This window comes from Heteronotia binoei, chromosome 7 (assembly GCF_032191835.1).
Source record: "Heteronotia binoei isolate CCM8104 ecotype False Entrance Well chromosome 7, APGP_CSIRO_Hbin_v1, whole genome shotgun sequence".
NCBI lineage: Eukaryota > Metazoa > Chordata > Lepidosauria > Squamata > Gekkonidae > Heteronotia > Heteronotia binoei.
In genome coordinates this window covers 60,782,822-60,804,492 of record NC_083229.1, presented here as the reverse complement: position 1 = coordinate 60,804,492, position 21,671 = coordinate 60,782,822, and the positions used below count along the sequence as shown (strand labels likewise).

The following is a 21,671-nucleotide window of genomic DNA, read 5'->3' as shown; positions in this document are numbered from 1 at the left end:
CCAAAATCAGAAGCTGTCCCCTGCACCTCCCTTCCTTTTTCTCTGTGAAATTTACAAAATCTCATTGCACCTCTAATTTTCCAGCTACTAAGAACTGAGTGCGGAAAAACTCAAGAGTATCTATGTATGTTTTGTAGTCCTATATATTATCAGGAAAGATGCAGGCTGTTTTTTTCAGCAGTAGTTAAGTGGCTACCATAATATCTTATTGACAAAGCTCACTAGGGGAAAAAAGCAAAAAGAAAACATGCAAAACTAATCATAAACCCCTAAGTAGTATTTATCTGGGACACTGAAGCCCTCTTCAGATGTCAGGAGTATTGTTTGTGATGGGTATGGGACCTGGAATATATGAGCTCACGTACTCACTGCTGTTGTGCGGAATAAATTTTTCCACTTTTAGTTTACTATGATTCGCTCTGATGTCCAAATATAGAGACCAAAGTTATTTTCTTCCCCACAAACTGGGAATCTAAACAAGGGTTATAATATGGCTCAGAATCCTGGTTTGAAGGGTTGAAACCAATGTCTCAGGAGTTCACATTAGGACATCATAGCAAACTTGACTAAAATCTTCCAAGACCAGAGAGGTTAACACAGGCATAAATTAGACAATTATTTCGCTTCTGCAGTTCCCTGAAATTCAACCAGATTAGACTTGAAATACATTCTAGTTCTTTGGTCTCCTTGCAGTAAATTATGCACTGCTAATTTTCAGTGAAATAACTACTTCATATGTTAAGATAATTTTTAGAAGTAGCAGCAGAAAAGAGGACTCTGCCAGTGCCCTTCTCCCACAGCTCCTGTGCTGGCCCTGAGGATAGGAGACTTCAGTGTGGGATGTATGCTGGAGCTGCAGTTGGAGGAATCAGCAGAAATTGCCCCCCCCCCCCAGGTCTGCTTCAGTTCATGCTTCTCTCCACCCATGCCAATAAAACTATCAAAATGATTGTGGACTCAGTACAATAAAAGTGGATTCTATGAAATAAAATCATTGTTTATATAGTGATCAATTCAGAATACACTGCTCCACTACAGAATGCAGACCCAATTCCTGCCATGTCTGATTTTAAGTGAATTTATTACAAGCTTTCTAGAGTTATGACTTTTAAAATTTTAACATCTATGGAGGAGCATTTGGAAGCACAGTGGGACTCTCATCTCAAATGCCAAGGATCTGAAACTACCTTTGGTTTAAGATGAGGTTGTGAAACAACATAACAGGGCAAGAAGCCTCTTGTTTCATTTCCACTCTATCCTGGTTCCAATGCAGAAATCCAGATTTTGTGCAATGTGTATTTGCAGTATCTTACCTTTCTCCTTCTGCTGAGTTTCTTTTTCACCTCGCCCTAGAAAATATACAAAGCACTTTTTAAAGCATTGCTCTCTCGCTCTTTCTTATAAGATGATGGTATCTTAATTTTTAAATAGCCTATGCCCAAATATAGTTCAGTTTTAAAGTCCATATGGTAATAACTATTGGCAGTTATGTATCACTTTCAGTGTTCAGAGCACATAAGTCATTTTATGTGGGATGAAACTGGCAAAACCATGGAGGAAAGGTCTGTTAATAGCTGTTAGTCATAATGGCTAAATGGGACTTCCATGTCTGAAAACAACATACCTCCTTTGAATATCCATTGGTAGATGGTAGCAATTGTGGAAGGCCTTGTACCTCTTTCTGTGGGCCTTCTGCTGGAAACAGTCCAACAGACTATTATATAAGACTCTTATATTCTTATCACTATAATCCTTACAATATGGGGGTGATAATATATGGCTCTCTAGGGAAGAAAGTAGGATTACCTTCATATTACAGATAGGGCTCATGCTGAGAGTTATTTGCAATATATGTTGATTTTCTCCGTATACTCTTCTAGACCATTATCATATTTTCAGTCAATTGCCTGTATTTGATTAACGAGGTTTTTGCCTGCAATCATAACCTCAATTTACTCTTTCTGCCCTACAGATTAACATTTTTCCACCTCTGCAGTAAATACAGAATTGTCAGCCCACAGTGATTTAAAAAAAAATTCAGCAATATACTTGCCTACTCCCTGTGTTTCAGACCATGATTTGGTTCGTACAGGCAGTGGCCCACATTTGAGTGCCACAGATGGACCTAATAATCAGTTGGGATCATGTGTAGGAACTAATTGCACAAACCACAATATTCACACAGAACCTACAGACAACTGCTTCCATGACTATAGTTTGATCATCACTATGACTCTTTCTTGAACTAACCTCATGGGTTCATATAAAGCCCTATGTGGATATGAGGGCTTATACAAATTCCTGACTTGATATACTCCTTGCCTAGTGCAACCTTGGATGCTACTGCACGGTATTCACTGGCTGAAGGAAAAACAGGTTTCCTACCTGTAACTGATGATCTTCGAGTGGTCATCTGTGCAGTCACACTGATGGGAGTAAGGCACCTGCGCCGATCTTGATCGGTAAACTCAAAAGCTGCGGATTTCCGCGCCGACATCTCAGTGCGCATGCCCGGGAGCCCCACCGCGCATGCGCACTGCGACGGGCGAGGACATCCCGCCAGTTTTTTCTGACCGCCACGTCAGCCCAGAGATGGACCGGCCGCAGCGGGGAAGGAGGGCGGGGAGTGTGACTGCACAGATGACCACTCGAAGATCATCAGTTACAGGTAGGAAACCTGTTTATCTTCTTCGTGGTCTCTGTGCATCACACTGATGGGAGACTAGCAAGCCAAGGCCATACCTGGAGGCGGGAGCAACGGTCCATCAACAGGAAGCAGACTGCAACACCGCTCGGCCCACGGCAGATTCACTGCGCCCTCGCAAGTCCAACGCATAATGGCGCACGAAGGTGTGCCCGGAAGACCAAGTAGCGGCTCTACAGATGTCCTGCAGCGGGACGCCCTTCATGAAGGCAGCCGACGTCGCCATCGCTCGAGTGGAGTGCGCCCTGATGGGCCCGGGCAAGGGTCTCTTGTACAATAGGTAACAAAGTTTGATAGTCTCCGTTATCCATTTGGACAACCTCTGGGCCGAAATCCTTCGCCCAAGAGAAGGCTGGACATAGGACACAAAAAGCCTAGAGTCCTTTCTAAATGACTGCATGCGATGCAGGTAAAATGCCAGCGCCCGCTTCACGTCCAGGGTGTGCAATCTACGCTCATCATTGGTAGTCGGATTAGGGAAAAAGACCGGTAAGCACGTTTCCAGGTTGAGATGGAATGCCGAAACCACCTTAGGAAGGAAGGTGTTGTTGGGCCGCAGGAACACTCCGTCCTCGGAGAAACAGAGATAAGGGGGGTCGCACGGCAGAGCCGCCAGCTCCCCTACTCGCCTTGCCGAGGTAATGGCTATAAGGAAAGCCGTCTTCCAGGTCAGCAACTGGAGAGAGCATGTAGCCATGGGCTCGAAGGGTCTCCCCGAAAGGGCTTGAAGAACCAGAGTCAGATCCCAAGCCGGAGCCGGCTGCCGCACTGCTGGGTATAGTCTAGCAACACCCCTCAGGAATCGCTTGGTATCTGGGTGGGCAAAAATGGTACGCCCCTCCAACTGCGAATGATACGCTGAAATGGCTGCGAGATACACGTGGACCGAGGACACCGAGAGCCCCTTGTCCAAAAGGGACAGTAGGAAGTCAAATACGATAGGCAGGCCCGCCGTCAATGGGTCGCTAGTTCAAGACGAGGAGAATTGGACAAACACCCCCCACTTGTAGGAGTACGCCCTACGAGTGGAAGGCTTCCTGCTATTCAGCAGCACAAACTGAGCCCTGTCAGATAGGGGTTCTACTGGAGGCGCCAGGCTGTCTTCAGCTGTGGGACGTCGTGATGCACCACCCGTCCCCCATGCAGCAACAGAAAATCTGGGGCCTGCGGGAAGTGATGGAACACCCCGCTGGCCAGGCGAAGGAGCAGCGGAAACCAATGTTGCCTGGGCCACCAGGGCGTCACGAGAATGCCCTCCGGCCGTTCCCTGACGATCTTCTGGACTACCCTGGTAATCAGGGGAATGGGTGGAAAGAGGTACACCCTGTGTTGAGTCCAAGGTATGAGGAGCCCGTCCCCGAGGGACAATGGGTCCGCCCTGCCCCTGCAGCAGAAAAGAGCGCACCTCCTGTTCGCCCTGGTGGCGAACACATCGAGCTCGGGTGTTCCCCACAGAAGAAAGACAGGGCACAGGAACGTCCAATTGAGTTCCCACTCGTGTATGGAAGCACCCCCTCGACTGAGGAAGTCCGCCTGGGTGTTCAAGTCTCCCGGGAGGTGAGTGGCTACCAGCGACACCCTCAGAGCAATACACAGTTTCCATAGGGCTAGAGCCAGTCCACAAAGTCTGCGGGAAACCGTGCCTCCCTGCCGGTTCACATATGCCATAGCCGTGGTATTGTCCGTCAGAACTGCCACTGTTCTGTTCCTGAGGGACCTGTGGAAGGACCGGACTGCATGGAATATGGCTAACAACTCTAGGAAGTTGATATGGTGGTGTGCCAGGGACTGAGGCCATCGGTCTCCTACACAGAGCCCTTCCATATGCGCCCCCCAACCCCACAGAGAGGCGTCCGTGGTGATCGTGAGGGACGGAGGTTCTCTGTGAAAGGGTGCTCCTTCCATCAGATGGGTTCTCCATGCCCACCAGTCGAGAGATGCCAGGACCTCTGATGGAAGAGTCAGCCGACGCTCGGGAGAGTCCCTTCTGCACCTGAAGTGCGCCAGAAACCAGAGCTGTAGCGTCCGCATGCGTAGCCTCGAAAACACTAGAACTGAGGTGGTGGCGGCCATCAGGCCCAGCAGCCGCTGGAACTGACGCGCCGTGCCCGAAGGACAGCGCTGGAGAGACTGTACAGACTGGATGATGTCGTCCGCCCGATCGGATGGCAGGAACGCTCTGCAGGCCCGGGAATCCAAGATGGCGCCAATGAACTGGACCCTTTGTGAGGGTTGCAGCCGAGACTTCTTGTGGTTCACCTGTAGATCCAGGTCTTGAAGCAGAGAAAGAGTAGTGGCGATGTGGCGCAGCAAAGTCTCCCGAGAGGGAGCGACTAGTAGCCAATTGTCTATATACGGAAACAGGGTTATCCCCTGTAACCATAGAAAGGCCGCAATCACCACCATGGTTTTTGTAAAGACCCTGGGGGCCGTAGACAGGCCAAAAGGCAGGGCCCGATACTGAAAGTGGTCGGAGCCAATCGTAAACCGAAGGAATTTTCTGTGAAGAGGGTGAATGGACACGTGGAAGTATGCGTCTTTTAGATCCAACGTGGCCATCCAATCCCCACGGTTTAAGAGAGGAAGGATGCTCGGCAGAGATGTCATCCGGAACTTGTGGTAGCTGATGAATAAATTCAAAGCCCGGAGGTCCATGATGGGTCGCAGGCCTCCGTCCCGTTTTGGAACTATAAAATAATGGGAATAAAACCCAAGCCTGCTTTGATCTGACGGAACACGCTCGATAGCATCTTTTTGAAGAAGAGAGATGACTTCTTCTCTCAGCGTGTCCGTGGGGTTGGTGGTGACGAAAGTGGGGGTGGGAGGGTTCTGAAAAAACTCTATAACGTAACACCTCTGAATTATGCCGAGGACCCATTTGTCAGTGGTGATGGCTGACCATGCCTTCAGAAATGGGAAGAGGCGGGGGCGGCCCGACGAAGAAGAAGGGGATGGGGAAAGGGCCAGAAGGCAGTCAAAGGCCCTGCTTGGGTTGCTTGGACCCCTTCTGTCTGGACGACTGGGAAGCTGGAGGAGAATACTTTGTCTTTGGAGTGTATGGCTGCTTAGAAAATGGCGACGCGGACTTAGGGCGCCATGGTTGGTCTGGTGACTTCGGGAACGGCTTCCTGCTCCAGGGTTTTGGCCACTGACGCTTGGACTGAGCTCGTGAAGTGGAGACCCCCAGGCTCCTAGATGTTTTTATGCTCTTGTCCATTTCTTGCAATACCGAATCGGTAGTTGCACTAAACAGACCAGAACTATCGAAGGGCAAGTCCTCTATATAGGCCTGAGTATCATGTTGGAGAGCCGTAGATCGGAGCCAGGAGTGGCGACGTAAGGCAATTGCGGTGGTTAAAGTCTTCGCACAGGTGTCACCTGAGTGCTTGGAAGAGTTCAGTTGCTGCTTAGCCAGCAGCATGCCTTCCTTCTGAAGTTTGCAAAGGGCGACCTTGCTCTGCTCTGGGAGGCCGGGAAGAAGCGTCGAAACCTGGTCCCACAGGGTGTATTGGTATCGGCCCACACAGGCCGCATAGTTGGCAATTTTCACGCCCAAGGACCCTGCAGAGTATAACCTTCTGCCCATTTTGTCTAATTTCTTCCCTTCCTTATCTGGAGGGGTAGAATGAGTCTTTTTGGCCTTTGAGGACGACGAAACCACAACTGAGTTCGGTCGTGGGTGATTGTACAAGAACTCCGCACCCGATTCCTGGATACGGTACATATGATCCAGACGCCTAGATGATACAGGCGTCGACACCGGCTTATCCCAAGAAGTCTTAGCTGTATGCAACATGACATTAGTCAAAGGCAAAGCCACCACAGTGGAAGTGTCCATCTGAACAATGCCAAACACACTGTCTGTAATGACAGGCTGGGGTTGCACAGTAGTAAGCGACAGCGACTGGGCCATCCGTTTGATAAGGTCCCCGTAAGTTTTCAAGTCCTCAGACGGGGAAATAGGCTGTTCCTCAGACGTCTTCTGTGGAGGGGAGGGTTCCCCAGGTGAAGACGCCTCCTGTTCCTCAGCAGACGACCCGTCCTGCGATCTAGGGGATCCAACCGGTGAATCTGACTGGTCAGAGATGTGTGGTTCCGGTGGCGATACTTGACGCTTGAGCTTAGGCTTAGGTTTCTCCAGTGGGGCTCTATGCTGGGCCGCTTTCCTCGTGTCCTTGACCTCGGGAGATTCGATGCCGAAGCAGAAGGTGGACGGCGTGGTGGGCGATATGTTCTGGACTGGTAGGAGGCGTCGGAGGATTGATCCCAATCCAGCTGACGAGGCGGGAGCCACGGAAAGGATGGCTGCATGGGGTAGGCCCCATACAAGTATTGCCATTGCCTCTGATCCCAGGGAATCTGCACAGGAGGGCGCTGGGGATCGATATCCCGGCATCGAGGCGATCGGCTTCTGGACGATCGGTCCCTGGGTCCTCTCTCTCGGTCCTGAGAGTGTGGGCTACGGGACCGACGGGGTTGGAGTCGAGTCGGTGGGCTCCGTTCGGCACCGGAACGTTGTGCGGACTCGATCTCCCAGTCGGAATCAGAGGAGATGACGAGCTCCATCGACATCGAGGTGATCGGGCAAGTCGGAGAAGCAAACAGCTTCAACGGCGGAATGATCGGACCCGTCGGGTCCGAAGGGGAGGCAGGAGCGGTGGAAGACAGGGATTTAAGTTTTGGCTTATTCAGTCTTCTCGCCTTCTTCTTCTTCTCACCCTGCAAGCCCTTATCCTCTTTAGACCGCTTAACAGGTACAGAGGATTCCGACAAGGCAGCCAAGGCAGTGCGTTTTGTATGGCGCTCGGCGTCGGAAATAGGGCGCTCGGTATTGACCACGGATGACGTCGATGTCAATGGCAGATCGGTAGCGATGGGTTGATCGACCCTTTCAGCTGCCACGCGGCTCGGAGACAAAGTCTGCTCCATGAGGGCTGCTGCGAGCCTCGCCGCCCTATTCTGCCGGGTCTGTCGTGAGAATTTCGCACAATGTGTGCAAGAGTCAGGGCGATGCCGCTCCCCGAGGCACAGTAAACAAAGCGAGTACCCGTCGGGTGGAGATATCTTGCTCCCGCACTTGGAGCACCTCCGAAAAAATCCCCACCGCCTTTCCATACGCCGAGAAGGCGGGAAGACGGGGAAGGGGGGGAGAACAGGAGTTACACGTTCCAACCCACGCGCGCCCCCAAAACAAGCAGCTAAATCCTATACTAACTAACAACTGTAATAACTATCTACAACTAACTACAACCTACAAATACAAGAGAAAAAAAGTTCACCGACCGAAGCACGAAAGATCGACTGATCAGCGCGGCGGTCAGAAGAGAACTGGCGGAATGTCCGCGCCCGTCACAGTGAGCATGTGCGGTGGGGCTCCCGGGCATGCGCACTGAGACATCGGCGCGGAAATCCACAACTTTTGAGTTTACCGGTCGAGATCGGCGCAGGCGCCTTACTCCCATCAGTGTGATGCACAGAGACCACGAAGATCTGTCCTCTTGCTGCACATTCTAAAGCTGAATCAAAAATTGCACAACTTCAGTTAGCTGGGTGACCCATCTGCATATAACAATGTTCTCAGCAAAACGCATGGACAATTCATGAAAGGGATGCCACTTCTCACTACCCCTCAAAACTCTGTATACTCCTCTCAGTACTTTCCATGTGGCAACATACCCCTGTCCATGTGTCAGCTGTCAGTGCTGTGGATCCATCTCTATTTAAGTAGATCTGTATTTTACTTACCCTTAAACTCAGGGAAGGATTTTAGTCTCACAATAATTCTATGAAATAGGCTAAATAATAACAATTTGCCCAAGTGAGTGTTCTAGGATTCTGAAGTCCTGTCAATGCTTGGGATACTACACAATCAGAATCTAGAAGTTACCTGTGACAGCCACAAGTTTTGAATTCTATACAGGCAGAACTTTAGGAAGTTTCATGATTCTTTATCACAACAATTGGTTTTAACAGAGTTCAGCTATTTATGCTGCAGTTTAAAGAGGGAGACTAGGGCACGACAGAAGTATAATTTAAGCCCTTTCCCTTCACCACCATTTGCTAACTGGAAGTTACCACCCCAAATTGCTTTTACCCTTGCTGATTGGGAAAGATGTAGAGATGTGCTTTCCTCTAACAGAGATAAAAGCGGGGCGGGGGGGGGGGGGGAAGTGTCATCATATATGAAGGAAGCCCCTCCATCCGATCGGCTTTCCCTGTTCCTCCTCCTGCACTGTTTAAAGAAGCCACCTGGAAAAAGAAGTGCAGAACTCCACACACAGTCTGCCCTCAGATACCACTTGTAGGGAACTCAAAGCACAGAATGTGGACCAGCTCTCTCTTTTTGCATTATATTTGGCTTTTTAAAATCCAAGATGAAAACAAGCAGTCAGCCAAACAAGTTTGCCTGCATTTGTGTAAGCATCAAGCAAAACAAAATGTAAGATGCGGGGGGGGGGGGGAGTATGCCCATTGGGCATCCTGACATGCAGGACGGACAAATAACCTGCATGGTTTCTATTGCAATACATCACTATACATGAAAGTAATGAGGAATACAGAATAGATTTGGAATGATAGCTTTTGGGCACTGATTGCTCTGGAACAGGAATGACAGAGCCCAAACTGGAATGATGGTCATTCCAGTTCAAGATTATCTCTGCTCCATTGAGGAGGGAATTGAGCGATTCAAGAGTGGTACTGCATGCCCCCACATCTGAGCCTACCCCGGTGGCCCCCTCTTCCACCCTGCTAACTAGCAGAGGTGGTGCGGGAGTGCCCTCACCAACAGACAGCGCAAACCCCTTCCCCACTATCAGGTGCCCAGATCTGCTGACAGGAGCTGGCTCTTTTAAGTGGGTGGGTGTGCCTGAAAACAAGCAGAACTCCTGTGGTCCACCCCCTCTGTGTCATGGGTGCTGGGGACCCTTCAGAGGAAGTTGAGTCTGATGAGGAAACTGTGCCCCTGCCACCTGCACCAGTGTCCCTGCCTCCTGCTGGAGAAGATCCCAGCCCCCCTGCCTCGCCCTCTCGGGTGGCTCGTGTGCGTGACCGCCTCCGGCAGGACCTCAGGGATCGGAGGAGGGCGGCACGCTCACAAGCAAGACGCTCCCTGAGCCCTGAGTTCTGAGAGGATTCTGGCCCTTCTAAGAGCAAGGATGCTTGAGTGGTAACAGGATCCTGGCTGCCTCCCTGAGCCAGCAATTAGCCCAAACGGGCAACAGCCAGCAGAGGGCTATATAGCTGTGGGCTTTGGGAGGAAGCTTTGTGGAAGCAACTAGTCATCTCCCTGACATTCTAGCATCCACTCCGGCTTGACTTTGGTTCCTGACTCCCTGACTTTGGCTTTGGACTTCTGGACTCCCTGACCTCGGCTTCTGGACCTCAGACCTGCGATACTTCTACAGTGATTCGGATTTGGCGCCTCGGACCCTCCTGCTTACCGGCTACAGACCTCGGACTGCCTCTGGACTTTGCCTGACCCGGCCCCAGCCGTGACAGATTGCTTCCACCGACAAACACCCACTCCACAGGATGGATGCTGAAGCAAGTGAAACCACAGAACTACTGGCTGCGCTCCAAGCCCAGGTACAGCAGCTAACACAGGCAGTAGTGCACTTGCAGCAACAACCTGCGGCCAGTGCTCCAGCCAAGTGCCCAGTTCCCCCACCTGACAGATTTGGGGGTGCCGTGGAAGAATTTCCTGCCTTCCTAGCACAGTGTCGGCTGTACTTTGAACTGAGAGCACGGAACTTCCACACTCCAAGGGTCAGACTTGTATCTGGGTGGTCGTCGACCTATTTACCAAGATGGCCCACTTTGTTCCATGCCCGAAACTCCCCACAGCTCAGGAGACGGCCCAGCTTTACCTGCAACACATCTTTCGTCTGCATGGACTCCCAGCCCATCTGATCTCCGATCGGGGCCCTCAGTTCTCCTCTCGGTTCTGGCAAGCCCTCCATTCCAGCCTGGGTACTCGAGTGCACCTGTCCTCGGCCTACCACCCACAGACAGATGGCCAGACAGAGCGCACCAATGCCACGCTAGAGCAATATCTCCGCTGTTACACCTGTTACCAGCAGGATGACTGGACCACTCTATTGCCCCTAGCGGAGTTTGCATACAACAACGCGGTCCATTCATCCACCCAAATGACCCCGTTTGCTGCAACCTACGGGTACCACCCTCGGTTCTTCCCAGCGATCCTACCACCCACGAATGTCCCCGCCGTCGATGCCTACCTGCAAGAACTCCGTGCCAGCCAAGACTTGCTCCGAGAGCAGCTACAGCAAGCCAAGGAGGCATATAAACGGGCTGCGGACCGAAAGAGGCAAGAAGGCCCTCCAGTGCAGCCGGGGGATCAGGTGTGGCTCTCAACTCGCTACCTGCGCCGGCCTGGTCGGTCTCACAAGCTGGATGCACGGTTCATTGGACCCTACCCCGTCGTTGAACAAATAAACCCCGTCGCCTTCAGGCTCCAGTTGCCACCCCACCTCCGCATTCACCCCGTGTTTCATCGCTCCCTCCTTGTTCCGGCTGCACCCCCTGACCCAGCTCGGACTCCTTCCCCACCGCCGCCACCACCAGTGTTGGTGGATGACGAGGAAGAATATGAGGTGCGCCAGATCCTGGACTCCCGGTACCATCGTGGAAGCCTCCAGTACCTGGTGGACTGGGAGGGATACGGCCCAGAAGACCGGTCTTGGGAGCCCGAGGACAATCTTCATGCCCCGGACTTGGTGCACCAGTTCCACAACGACCACCCCGACCTTCCAGGTCCCTCGACGGAGGGGGGCCCTGGGGGGGGGATAGTGTCATGGGTGCTGGGGACCCTTCAGAGGAAGTTGAGTCTGATGAGGAAACTGTGCCCCTGCCACCTGCACCAGTGTCCCTGCCTCCTGCTGGAGAAGATCCCAGCCCCCCTGCCTCGCCCTCTCGGGTGGCTCGTGTGCGTGACCGCCTCCGGCAGGACCTCAGGGATCGGAGGAGGGCGGCACGCTCACAAGCAAGACGCTCCCTGAGCCCTGAGTTCTGAGAGGATTCTGGCCCTTCTAAGAGCAAGGATGCTTGAGTGGTAACAGGATCCTGGCTGCCTCCCTGAGCCAGCAATTAGCCCAAACGGGCAACAGCCAGCAGAGGGCTATATAGCTGTGGGCTTTGGGAGGAAGCTTTGTGGAAGCAACTAGTCATCTCCCTGACATTCTAGCATCCACTCCGGCTTGACTTTGGTTCCTGACTCCCTGACTTTGGCTTTGGACTTCTGGACTCCCTGACCTCGGCTTCTGGACCTCAGACCTGCGATACTTCTACAGTGATTCGGATTTGGCGCCTCGGACCCTCCTGCTTACCGGCTACAGACCTCGGACTGCCTCTGGACTTTGCCTGACCCGGCCCCAGCCGTGACACTCTGCTCCCTACCTGAGATGAACACTGATATCCACCCTGCTCGCCACATGGCCCAATTGGTTCTGGTGGCCCTGTCCATCATTGTGTCTCTCCCTCCACACAATGCTGCCACTGACCAACGCAACATCATCACTATAGAAACCACCCTGGTTACAAACAGAAAACATTACAAACCCAGTTACTTTGTGTGCTGACCACTGCATTATTTAAGACCTTAAGGAATAAACTAGCACCGCTGTGATCACGCGGCAGAATTGCTCTATCAGAATTGTAAGTAATCTAAGGATGTTGTCAATGTATGTGATCCCCCAAAGAAGAGATTTGTCTGTCTTGTTTGATGCTACAATAGTTTCCAAGATCATTGGATAAAACTCAATAGAAAAAAAATCTCAAAACAAAACAAAAAAACCCTAAAATTTGACCAATTGATAACAAATGCACAATAAAGCCAATATTGATTGCCTGTTGGTTGATACGTTGCACTGCCCTCAGATTTTTATGCTGTATGCTTTTATGATGTTTTATATTTTAATTGTTAAGTATGTTACACTTTTGTTGTAAGCCGCCCTGAGCCCACTTGCGGGAGAGGGCGGGATATAAATTAAAAAATTAAATTAAACACAAAAACGGCAAGCCATATTTCTGCATCCACATCCTCTATGATAAAAATACTAAACATTACAAAATGGTAAAAAGGAAATGGAGGTCTGTATATCAGGAAATAATTACTCAGTCAATGAAAATGTTCTTCTGTATTTTTATTGCAGCCAAACATTAAGACAGAAGAAAAGTACATCAAGTCCCCTGAACCCGGCCCACCATGGCACACTTTTGTAAACATGAATATCATAAAATCCTATCATTATAAGCATTTTTAAAATCTGATCACAGCATAGAAATATTTTTATTACAGTATTTTAAAAATAGATTATCAGTGTACAAAACAGTTCATTTAGCCAAACACAATTTTATTTTTCACTCAAGTGTCCTTAAAAGGATGGCCGTATAAAAAAGTATTGCTCTGTCATCAGAAACACACAATTTTCCACAAATAATAATACTTTGTCTCCATTTGCATCAATAGATTTAGAAGAGTATTGCTTCCTGATAGTGTAAATTCATACGGAATGACCCTTCCCTGCTCACATGGATTTGTACAACACAGCAGAACAAGCATTAACACACACTATTCCTGAACAAAAAGACTGTCAGGGAATGAACCCAGTACCTGCAACATATGAAGTAAATGCTGTATCTCTGAACTATGACCCTGCCTAATAACTATCATATGATCCCTCCACTGTGCATATCTTCCATATCCCCCTCTCCAGCCTAAGGATTAAGCAGCAAGAGAATGCTGAATAGGGATACAGGAGGCACAGACAGGCTTCCAATTTCCAATAACAGTCTTGAGCAGTGCCTATGTACTTAAGAAAGAAGGGAAAACATGGCTTTTTTATGCCCTATGGAAATATTTTTGTGCACAGATGGGCACCAATGCAGGGAAGAATCATCCCACAGAAGTATGAGATATACACACACTTTGCAGAACTCTTATTAAAACCTTGAACTCCCATGCACAATTAATAGAACACAATTTCCTCTCGCTGTATCTAATTTTAGGGTTTTTTTAAAAAAAAAATCCTTTAAGTTTAAGCATTGTCTTCAGTTCACAAGAAAAACATTCTACAAACTTCAAAAACAACTCGACTTCAATGGTAATTCAAGCTGCTCTTAAAGTATGTTGTAGACTGAATATTATGTTAGGATTCCTACAAATTTCTCAATTTAAGCTGAAGCTGTACTTTTGTTTCTACAAGCATTATCACACAAACTATTCCTGAGCCAAAAGAGAATAAAATTAATTAATGTGGCCTGAACTAGAGGGCACAAATCAATGGAACAGCATCATGCAACAGTTAACTAACACACCACCTTTGTTGAAGTTTATCTTCATAGATGATCAAAATAAGAGCTTCAGTAATCAACACTGTCTTCAATTTATGTCTATTATTTTTGGTCAAGTATGTAAGTTAACATTAACTTATTTAAAATACCCAGGGTTTTTTTTCCCCTGGGGGAAAGCAGTGGAATGGAGTTCCCAAACCTCCTTGTAGAAACAAAATTCTCAAAAAAAATGTTTAAAAGTTCACGAGGGGCACCTGTGAGTTTTGACTTCATTTTCCTCTTAAGAGTTCTGGCACCTCTTTATCCAGAAACCCTCCCCTGAAAATACCTATATCCCGCTCTTCTCCCAATCAAATTCTGAGAACAGCTGCAACTTAAAATCACTAGATTTAGAGTATCACATTTGAGAGAGGACCACTTTTGAGCAAGTGGTTGCAGGGATGCATATGTATGCAGATTTAATTGCAGTGGTTTGTTGATTTAAAGTTCACTGAAACTGTTTCTATATCACCTGGCCCATGAACAAAAAAGAAAAACCTCCCATTGAGCCATTATGGATTACAGGGACATTTCAGTTTAAACAGAGCCCAACTCTAGAATGCTACTGAAATCATCAAAGTTTGCTTTTTCAATGGTCATTATGAGAAGAGTGAGCCAGAAAAAAAAACCAGTAATCTATTATATAGCCATGATTAACTATTTGTTTTTCCCTGTATCTGTTGCACTGAACATAGTTTAAAGTGAGTTGAAGTTCAAACAGAAAAATAGCCTACAAAACAAATGTATGAATAGGTCCAAGTCAAAATTTCACAGCTCTATTTTCCTAGTTAGTGTTCAATACAATAAATGAAAATATTCCCAGAAGTTACTTTATCCTGTTCTTAAGCTTTGTGAACTTAACTGCATCCAAATTTTAATGTATCCACAGATATATATATATTAAAAATTCTCAAATCATTTACTGCTACATTATAAATATCATATCAACAATTATGACATACAAAATATTTAACAAACTGCTTGATCTAAGGAGAAAATAAAATCATCTTGTATACTAAATATGACAAGAAAATAAGAATGTATATTAAATTCTAAATGGATGCTAAAGGTATACTAATATGTCACAAGAGCTACACATTCTCAGTTCTTAGACTGTTTCACAGAAGACTTTAAAAAAATTATTGTATCAATAGGAGGTTAAAATCTACATTGACTAGAATATCCATTCAATTTAAAAATGGTTTTCTATTGCTTTGTATACCATACTAACAACATTCACAAGAGATGCATTCCAGCCAAGAGCTTTGTTAACATCACTTGTGAAAATGCCTTTAGTGTTTGTTCCCCAAGTTTCTGAACTGTTTGGTTAATTACATCGTAAAAGGTCTCTAACAAGCATCTGCTCCCCTTTTGTGGAGTATGGTTTAGGCTGGTCCTCTTGCTGTAGGGACAGTCTTTTTGAAGCTTTAAGTATCTGAAAAAATAAGGGGAAATCTAAATTAGAGGACCAACCAAGACACAAATTATTTTAGAAATAATATTTAATAATGTTATGCAACTTTGTGACAATATCTAATTGGGTAGAAATCTTTTATTAGAACCAAAATAATTAATTACAAAGTTGCTATCTGTGGAAGAAGGAAGGACAGCCCTTTTTTGTGCTAAACTTATACAAGAAATTGGAATTTATTTCATAAATATACAGACAGACAATACACACACTAGGAAAAAGCCAACTGTTATAATGGCTGGTATGTGTAGAGAAAGAATATCCATATCAGTGAAGGTTATACCACCCAGTGATTAGGGTGAAGGACAGGTTTTCCCTTCACTGTGACAGTGCCCAATGTGTCCAATGTGTTCTCCCATACAGGAAAATGGCATCCATTCACATATTTGTAAAAAAATCATGAGTGCACTTGGAAAGCAGTAGTAAACCTTCTTTTGAGAATAGAATCCTGCCTGTCTGCCCAGGCCTGACGCTTCATTCACATGCCCTCATTTAGATTATGTTCCTTGGACATGCCATACCATAAGGAAAAGGATGCCTGTGTCTTAGGGTTGCCAGATCCAACTCAGGAAATATCTGGGGACTTTGGGGGTGGAGCCAGGAGCAAGGTTGTAACAAGCATGAGTGAACTCTAAAGGGAGCTCTGGCTACCACATTTAAAGGGACTGTGTTCCTTTTAAATGTCTTGCCTTCATTGAAATAATAATAGAGTATGGGAGCACCTTCTTTTGGGGCTCATAGTACTGGACTCCCTGGTCCAGTCTTTTTTAAACTGGGGTGGTGGTGGTGGTTCTGAGGAGAGGCACCAGATAGCTATGCTAAAAATCTGGTGCCTTTACCTCAAAAAACACCCCTCTCCCAAGCCTCAGAAACCTACAGATTGATTCTCTATTATACTATATGGGGACCGGTCTCCACAGGGTATAATGGAATTCAACCCACCCCTCCACTTTCTGATAACCCTGGAGCAGGGAGAAGGCCTCCAAACCAGGGGATTCCCTACCCTCAACTGGGGATTGGCAATCATATAGTGTGTCTGCATATGCATTTGTATAAAATTATAACATAAAATAATGAAAGGAAAATTAAATAATCAGTCACTACCAACCATTTAAGTTATCAACAATATACTGATATACTTTAAAAACTAAGCTTGAAAAATAATTATAGTCAACTAATTAAAATGATAATTACAAAGTGCTGTTAGCATTGTCCCCTTTCTCCCTACCATGTAAAAAAGTTCCTGAGAGATAAATGTGTTAGACTGCTGTATCAAATTAACCAGGAAACAGGGGTCCAATAGCTTACTTGAAGACTAACAATTCCAGCACAAAGTTTCATGAATCAAAGCTACTCAGATGCATCTTACTTCTTCACTTCCTGCATCTTAAGAAATGAGCTCTGACTCATGAAAACATATGTGGAATAAACTGTTAGTCTTTAAAGTCTGGCTCTCACTCTCCCCCTCCCCTGAATAATTTTAGCAATTCAGTTTGTCTAGGGAATCATTAAATGATATAAGTATGATTCTGTGCTCCATAATCTATGTGCTGAAAGATATTTCACATCCTTTTCTGTTTTTTAAAAACCCATATATTTAAAAATATAATCTGAAGCATTTTCAGCCAAGCACCACTCAGAGTCAAGCTTACTTCTCTACCATGATTATTAAAATATGAGAGTGGAACTTTTCTTCTGCTTATATTACTATGTAAAATACTGTTACAAACACAAATGGATACTGTCTGCCCTCATTTCTTCTCCTGCTTTGTTGCAAAATATAAAACTATCCTGAAGGCTGTGTGCAGCATTTTGAATGCTAAAAAGGCAATATAAGTATTGTCATTATTAACACATAAAAAGCAAAATGCATTACCAACTTCTACAGGGGAATGTGTACTGATTCACTGCTGTACTTTGAAAAATGTAAACACACACAAATTAAGAGTATATAATTCTTGTTAGCTAAGGATGTAGGTTTACCATGTGAACAATAATAATTTTTTTAAAAGGGTTTAATTAAAATAATACTACACAGACAAGCGACCATAAGCTAACAACTCATTGCAGTGTCCTTCAGGCCTGATTTCCTTATTACACGCAACAATTTTCAACAAAGTTATATGCAGATGTGAGCAACCACTTTATACATGGCTAACGTCTCCTTTAGATTCTACCGTTGATGTTTAAGAGCTAAACCACCCAAACATAATTGAACTGAAATACTGAATGAATGAATGAAAGTTTAATACAGTCAAAGACCAATGAATGCTGTAATAAGCCTGTTATAGGACACCAATTTAAAGGACACAGGAGTCTTATGAAAGTCTGCCTTGAAGGAAATCATCCACATCCCTCCTTTCTTTTTTTTTTAGAAACAATCAAAGCCAGTAATTTCCCTTAGCTGGTTTTAAAATAATATTTATTTCCTGTCAACTCTGCTACATATATATATATATATATATATATATATATATATATATATATATATATAGTACTTCAGAGAGGTCTGAGGGAGAGCAGAGCAACTCTGAGGTAAGCTGAGACATCTGGGGAAGTTGCTGAGAATTCCTGAGTTTGGTGACTGCTGAAAATTCTGAGTTGTGGTTGCTGGGGAACTGCTGTGTGTTTGGCTGAGTGGGCTGAAGGTGAAGGTGACTGAAGGTGATTGGTGATGATAGATTAGGAGTGGCTGTGTTCCCCACTCTCTTTGCATTGTTAAGCTGCGCCTTGCCAGAGAGTTAAAGGGCTCTTGGCCTGTGGCTCTTAGCCTGGGGGCTCTGTAAGGACCAAGAACCCAGATCCCTAATTTCCTTGTGCTCCCAATAAGATAAGTTGACCCTCCAGAAAGGGAGCCACATAAACAAACAGGATTTAAAGGGGATTGTATATTTTTGAAAAAAGCTATCATGAAGGTAGAATGCCAGCAGGGGGTGGGGGCTTTCCAGTGTTTTGCACTGAGCGCCACATGTATGACTATCTGCCCACAGGACAGAAGTCTTGGGTGTGTGCTCGATGCAAGGAGTTCCTGGTCCTCAGGGAACGAGTTCATACCCTTGAGGCCAAGGTGACTGACCTGAAGAAGCAGAGGCAGTCAGTTAGGCACTCAGGAAAGACTCTCGGGGGTGTACTAGATGAGCCCTGCTCTGAACGTGGCAGCCTCGTTCCTGCCAGGGAGATTGAGGGTCAAGAAGAAACAGGGCACCGTGCTGAGGATAAGGGGAATGCGGCCTCAAAAGGGACCTCTTCTTCAGTTGGTGAGCGGGAATCCTTTCGCGCCAAGGAACCATCCCTGAGCGGGGAGAGAGGAGGGGTCTTGGTAGTTGGTGATTTGATCCTTAGGCAAGTAGACAGCTGGGTGGCAAAACCGCGTACTGACCGTATTGTGATTTGCCTGCCTGGTGCGAAGGTAGCGGACATTACGCGTGTACTAGATAGGCTGATAGTGCTGAGGAGGAGCCAGAGGTCGTGGTGCATGTTGGCACCAACGATGTGGGGAAATGCAGTCGTGAGGTCCTGGAGGAAAAATTTAGGCTGCTAGGCGGGAGACTTAAGGCCAGGACCTCCAAGGTAGCCTTCTCAGGTAGGTAGGTAGGTAGGTAGGTAATTTTATTTATATCCCGCCCTCCCCACCGGAGCAGGCTCAGGGCGGCTAACAACATCATTCAGTTATACAAAAAACAAAGTTACATTTAACATTAAAATTCTGATAAATTTAAAATTAATTAATAATTAATAATAAAAGTGCTAATGCTGCTTGTTCTTTTTTATGATGGCAGTAATCATTAGCAACTACTTTCTTCGTCAGCGAAAGCCAGTCGAAAGAGGAAAGTTTTGCAGGCCCTGCGGAATTGATCAAGGTCCCGCAGGGCCCGCATTTCCTCTGGAAGTTGGTTCCATAGGTTCGGGGCTACAGAGGAGAAGGCCCGATTGCGGGTGCATTGCAGCTTCACCTCTCTTGGTCCGGGGGTGGTCAACAAGTTTTTTCCAGCTGACCTCAGTGCTCTCTGGGGTTCATATGGGGAAAGACGGTCCCTAAGGTAGACAGGTCCTCGACCATATAGGGCTTTAAAGGTAATGACCAGCACTTTGTAACGAACCCGGAATATAACCGGCAGCCAGTGCAGCTCGCGCAGCCCAGGCCGTATGTGCTCCCATTTAGGGAGCCCCAGCTACAGTCTGGCCGCTGCGTTCTGCACCAGCTGCAGCCTCCGGGTTCGGTACAGAGGCAGCCCCATGTAGAGGGCATTACAGTAATCCAGTCTCGAGGTGACCGTTGCATGAAGTACCGTTGCCAGGTCTTGGCGCTCTAGGAAGGGAGCCAACTGCCTTGCCCGCCTCAAATGGAAAAAGGCTGACTTGGCAGTGGCTGCTATCTGGGCCTCCATTGATAATGAAGGCTCCAGTAGAACTCCCAGACTCCTAACCCGTCGAAGACTGCCAGAGGTATTTCCCCTTCCCGGGCGCCCCGACCCAGACAAAGGACTTCTGTCTTCGCTGGATTCAATTTCAGCCCACTCTCCCTCAACCACGTTGCCATATCCTGCAAGGCCCGGTCTAAATTCTCAGGGACACAGTCAGGCCGCCCGTCCATCAGCAGATAGAGTTGGGTGTCATCTGCATATTGATGGCACCCAAGTCCATATCTCCTGGCAATCTGGGCAAGAGGGCGCATATAGATATTGAATAATATTGGTGAGAGAACTGCCCCCTGAGGCACTCCACAATCCAGTGTGCGGCTCCGGGACCGCTCGCCACCAATTGCCACCCTTTGTCCCCAATTCTCGAGGAAGGAGGAGAGCCATTGTAAGGCAGACCCCCTCACCCCTATATCGGCGAGGCGGCGGGTCAGTAGCCGATGGTCGACCGTGTCGAACGCGGCCGACAGATCTAACAACATCAGCACCGCCACACCGCCCCGATCCAGATGCCGTTGGAGATCATCTACCAGGGCGACCAGTACTGTCTCCGTCTCATAACCCGGGCGAAAGCCGGACTGGCAAGGGTCTAGGATGGAAGCGTCATCCAGAAAGCTCTGCAACTGCGACGCCACTGCCCTCTCTATTATTTTACCTAAAAACGGTAAATTAGAGACCGGTCGGTAGTTTGCCAATTCGGCCGGGTCTGCTGTACTTTTTTTCAAGAGGGGTCGGACCAAAGCCTCTTTCAGGGATGATGGAAAGCGCCCCTCCAAGAGGGATCTATTTATGATGTCCTGTAGAGGACATTCAAGCTCCCTCAGGCAGGATTTAATTAGCCAGGAGGGGCATGGGTCCAGATCGCAAGTTGTAGGGTGCGCAGAGGAGAGAATTCCGTCAACTTCCTCCAGGTTGAGCGGGTCGAAGTGATCCAGAGTTAGATCAGAAGACAGGCATGGGGCCTCGGGCTCATGTACTGTATCTAAGGTGATGGGCAGGTCCTGGCGGAGCGACGTGATTTTGTCTGCAAAAAATTTCGCAAAAGCCTCACAGCCTATTTCTAATTCTCTAACATTTGGTCTGCCCTGGGGCAGTGTAGTTAAGTGTCCAATTATTTTAAACAATTGTGCCGGGCGCGAATTTGCAGACGCAATCTTGGCCGCGAAGTACTTCTTCTTCGCGGCCTTGACTGCCATCTCATACGACCTCATAAACGTTCTGTAGGATGTTCTCGCCGCTTCGCCACGAGTGCGCCGCCACTGCCTCTCTAGTCGTCGGAGTCCTTGTTTCAACCGGCGTAGCTCCAGGGTATACCAGGGAGCCAGCCTTGAACGAGGGCGCAGAGGACGTCGGGGTGCGATCTCGTTGATTGCCCCAGATAGCCGATCTTGCCAGGCATCAACCAGGGCATCAAGGGAATCGCAAGGGGGCCAAGGATCCCGAAGAGCTGTTTGGAACCGTTCCGGGTCCATCAGGCTCCGCGGGCGAGCCAAAATAGGCTCTCCGCCCTTACAGGGTTGTGGTAGCGTTTCCATACGAGCCTTGAGGGCTAAGTGATCTGACCATGGAATCGCCTCTGTTGCGATTTCGTTCACTTTAATCCCGGCCGCAAAGATCAGATCTAATGTGTGCCCAGCCTGATGCGTGGGAGTCGTAACAAATTGGGAGAGTCCCAGTGTCGCCATGGAAGACACTAGGTCCATCGCCTGAATGGAAGCCGCGTCAT

The 21,671-nt window shown here is 47.6% G+C and overlaps 1 protein-coding gene across 2 annotated transcripts in view; it reads right to left on the bottom strand.

Annotated features, from left to right (window-relative positions):
• The window catches only part of LOC132575182 (aspartyl/asparaginyl beta-hydroxylase-like), a 172,213-nt gene that overhangs the window by 88,488 nt on the left and 62,054 nt on the right, over positions 1-21,671 (bottom strand). For both annotated transcript variants that reach the window (XM_060243715.1, XM_060243716.1), the window contains exon 14: positions 1,314-1,349. In XM_060243715.1, the coding sequence (XP_060099698.1) occupies positions 1,314-1,349 (36 nt within the window). The remainder of the gene's footprint in view (positions 1-1,313; positions 1,350-21,671) is intronic.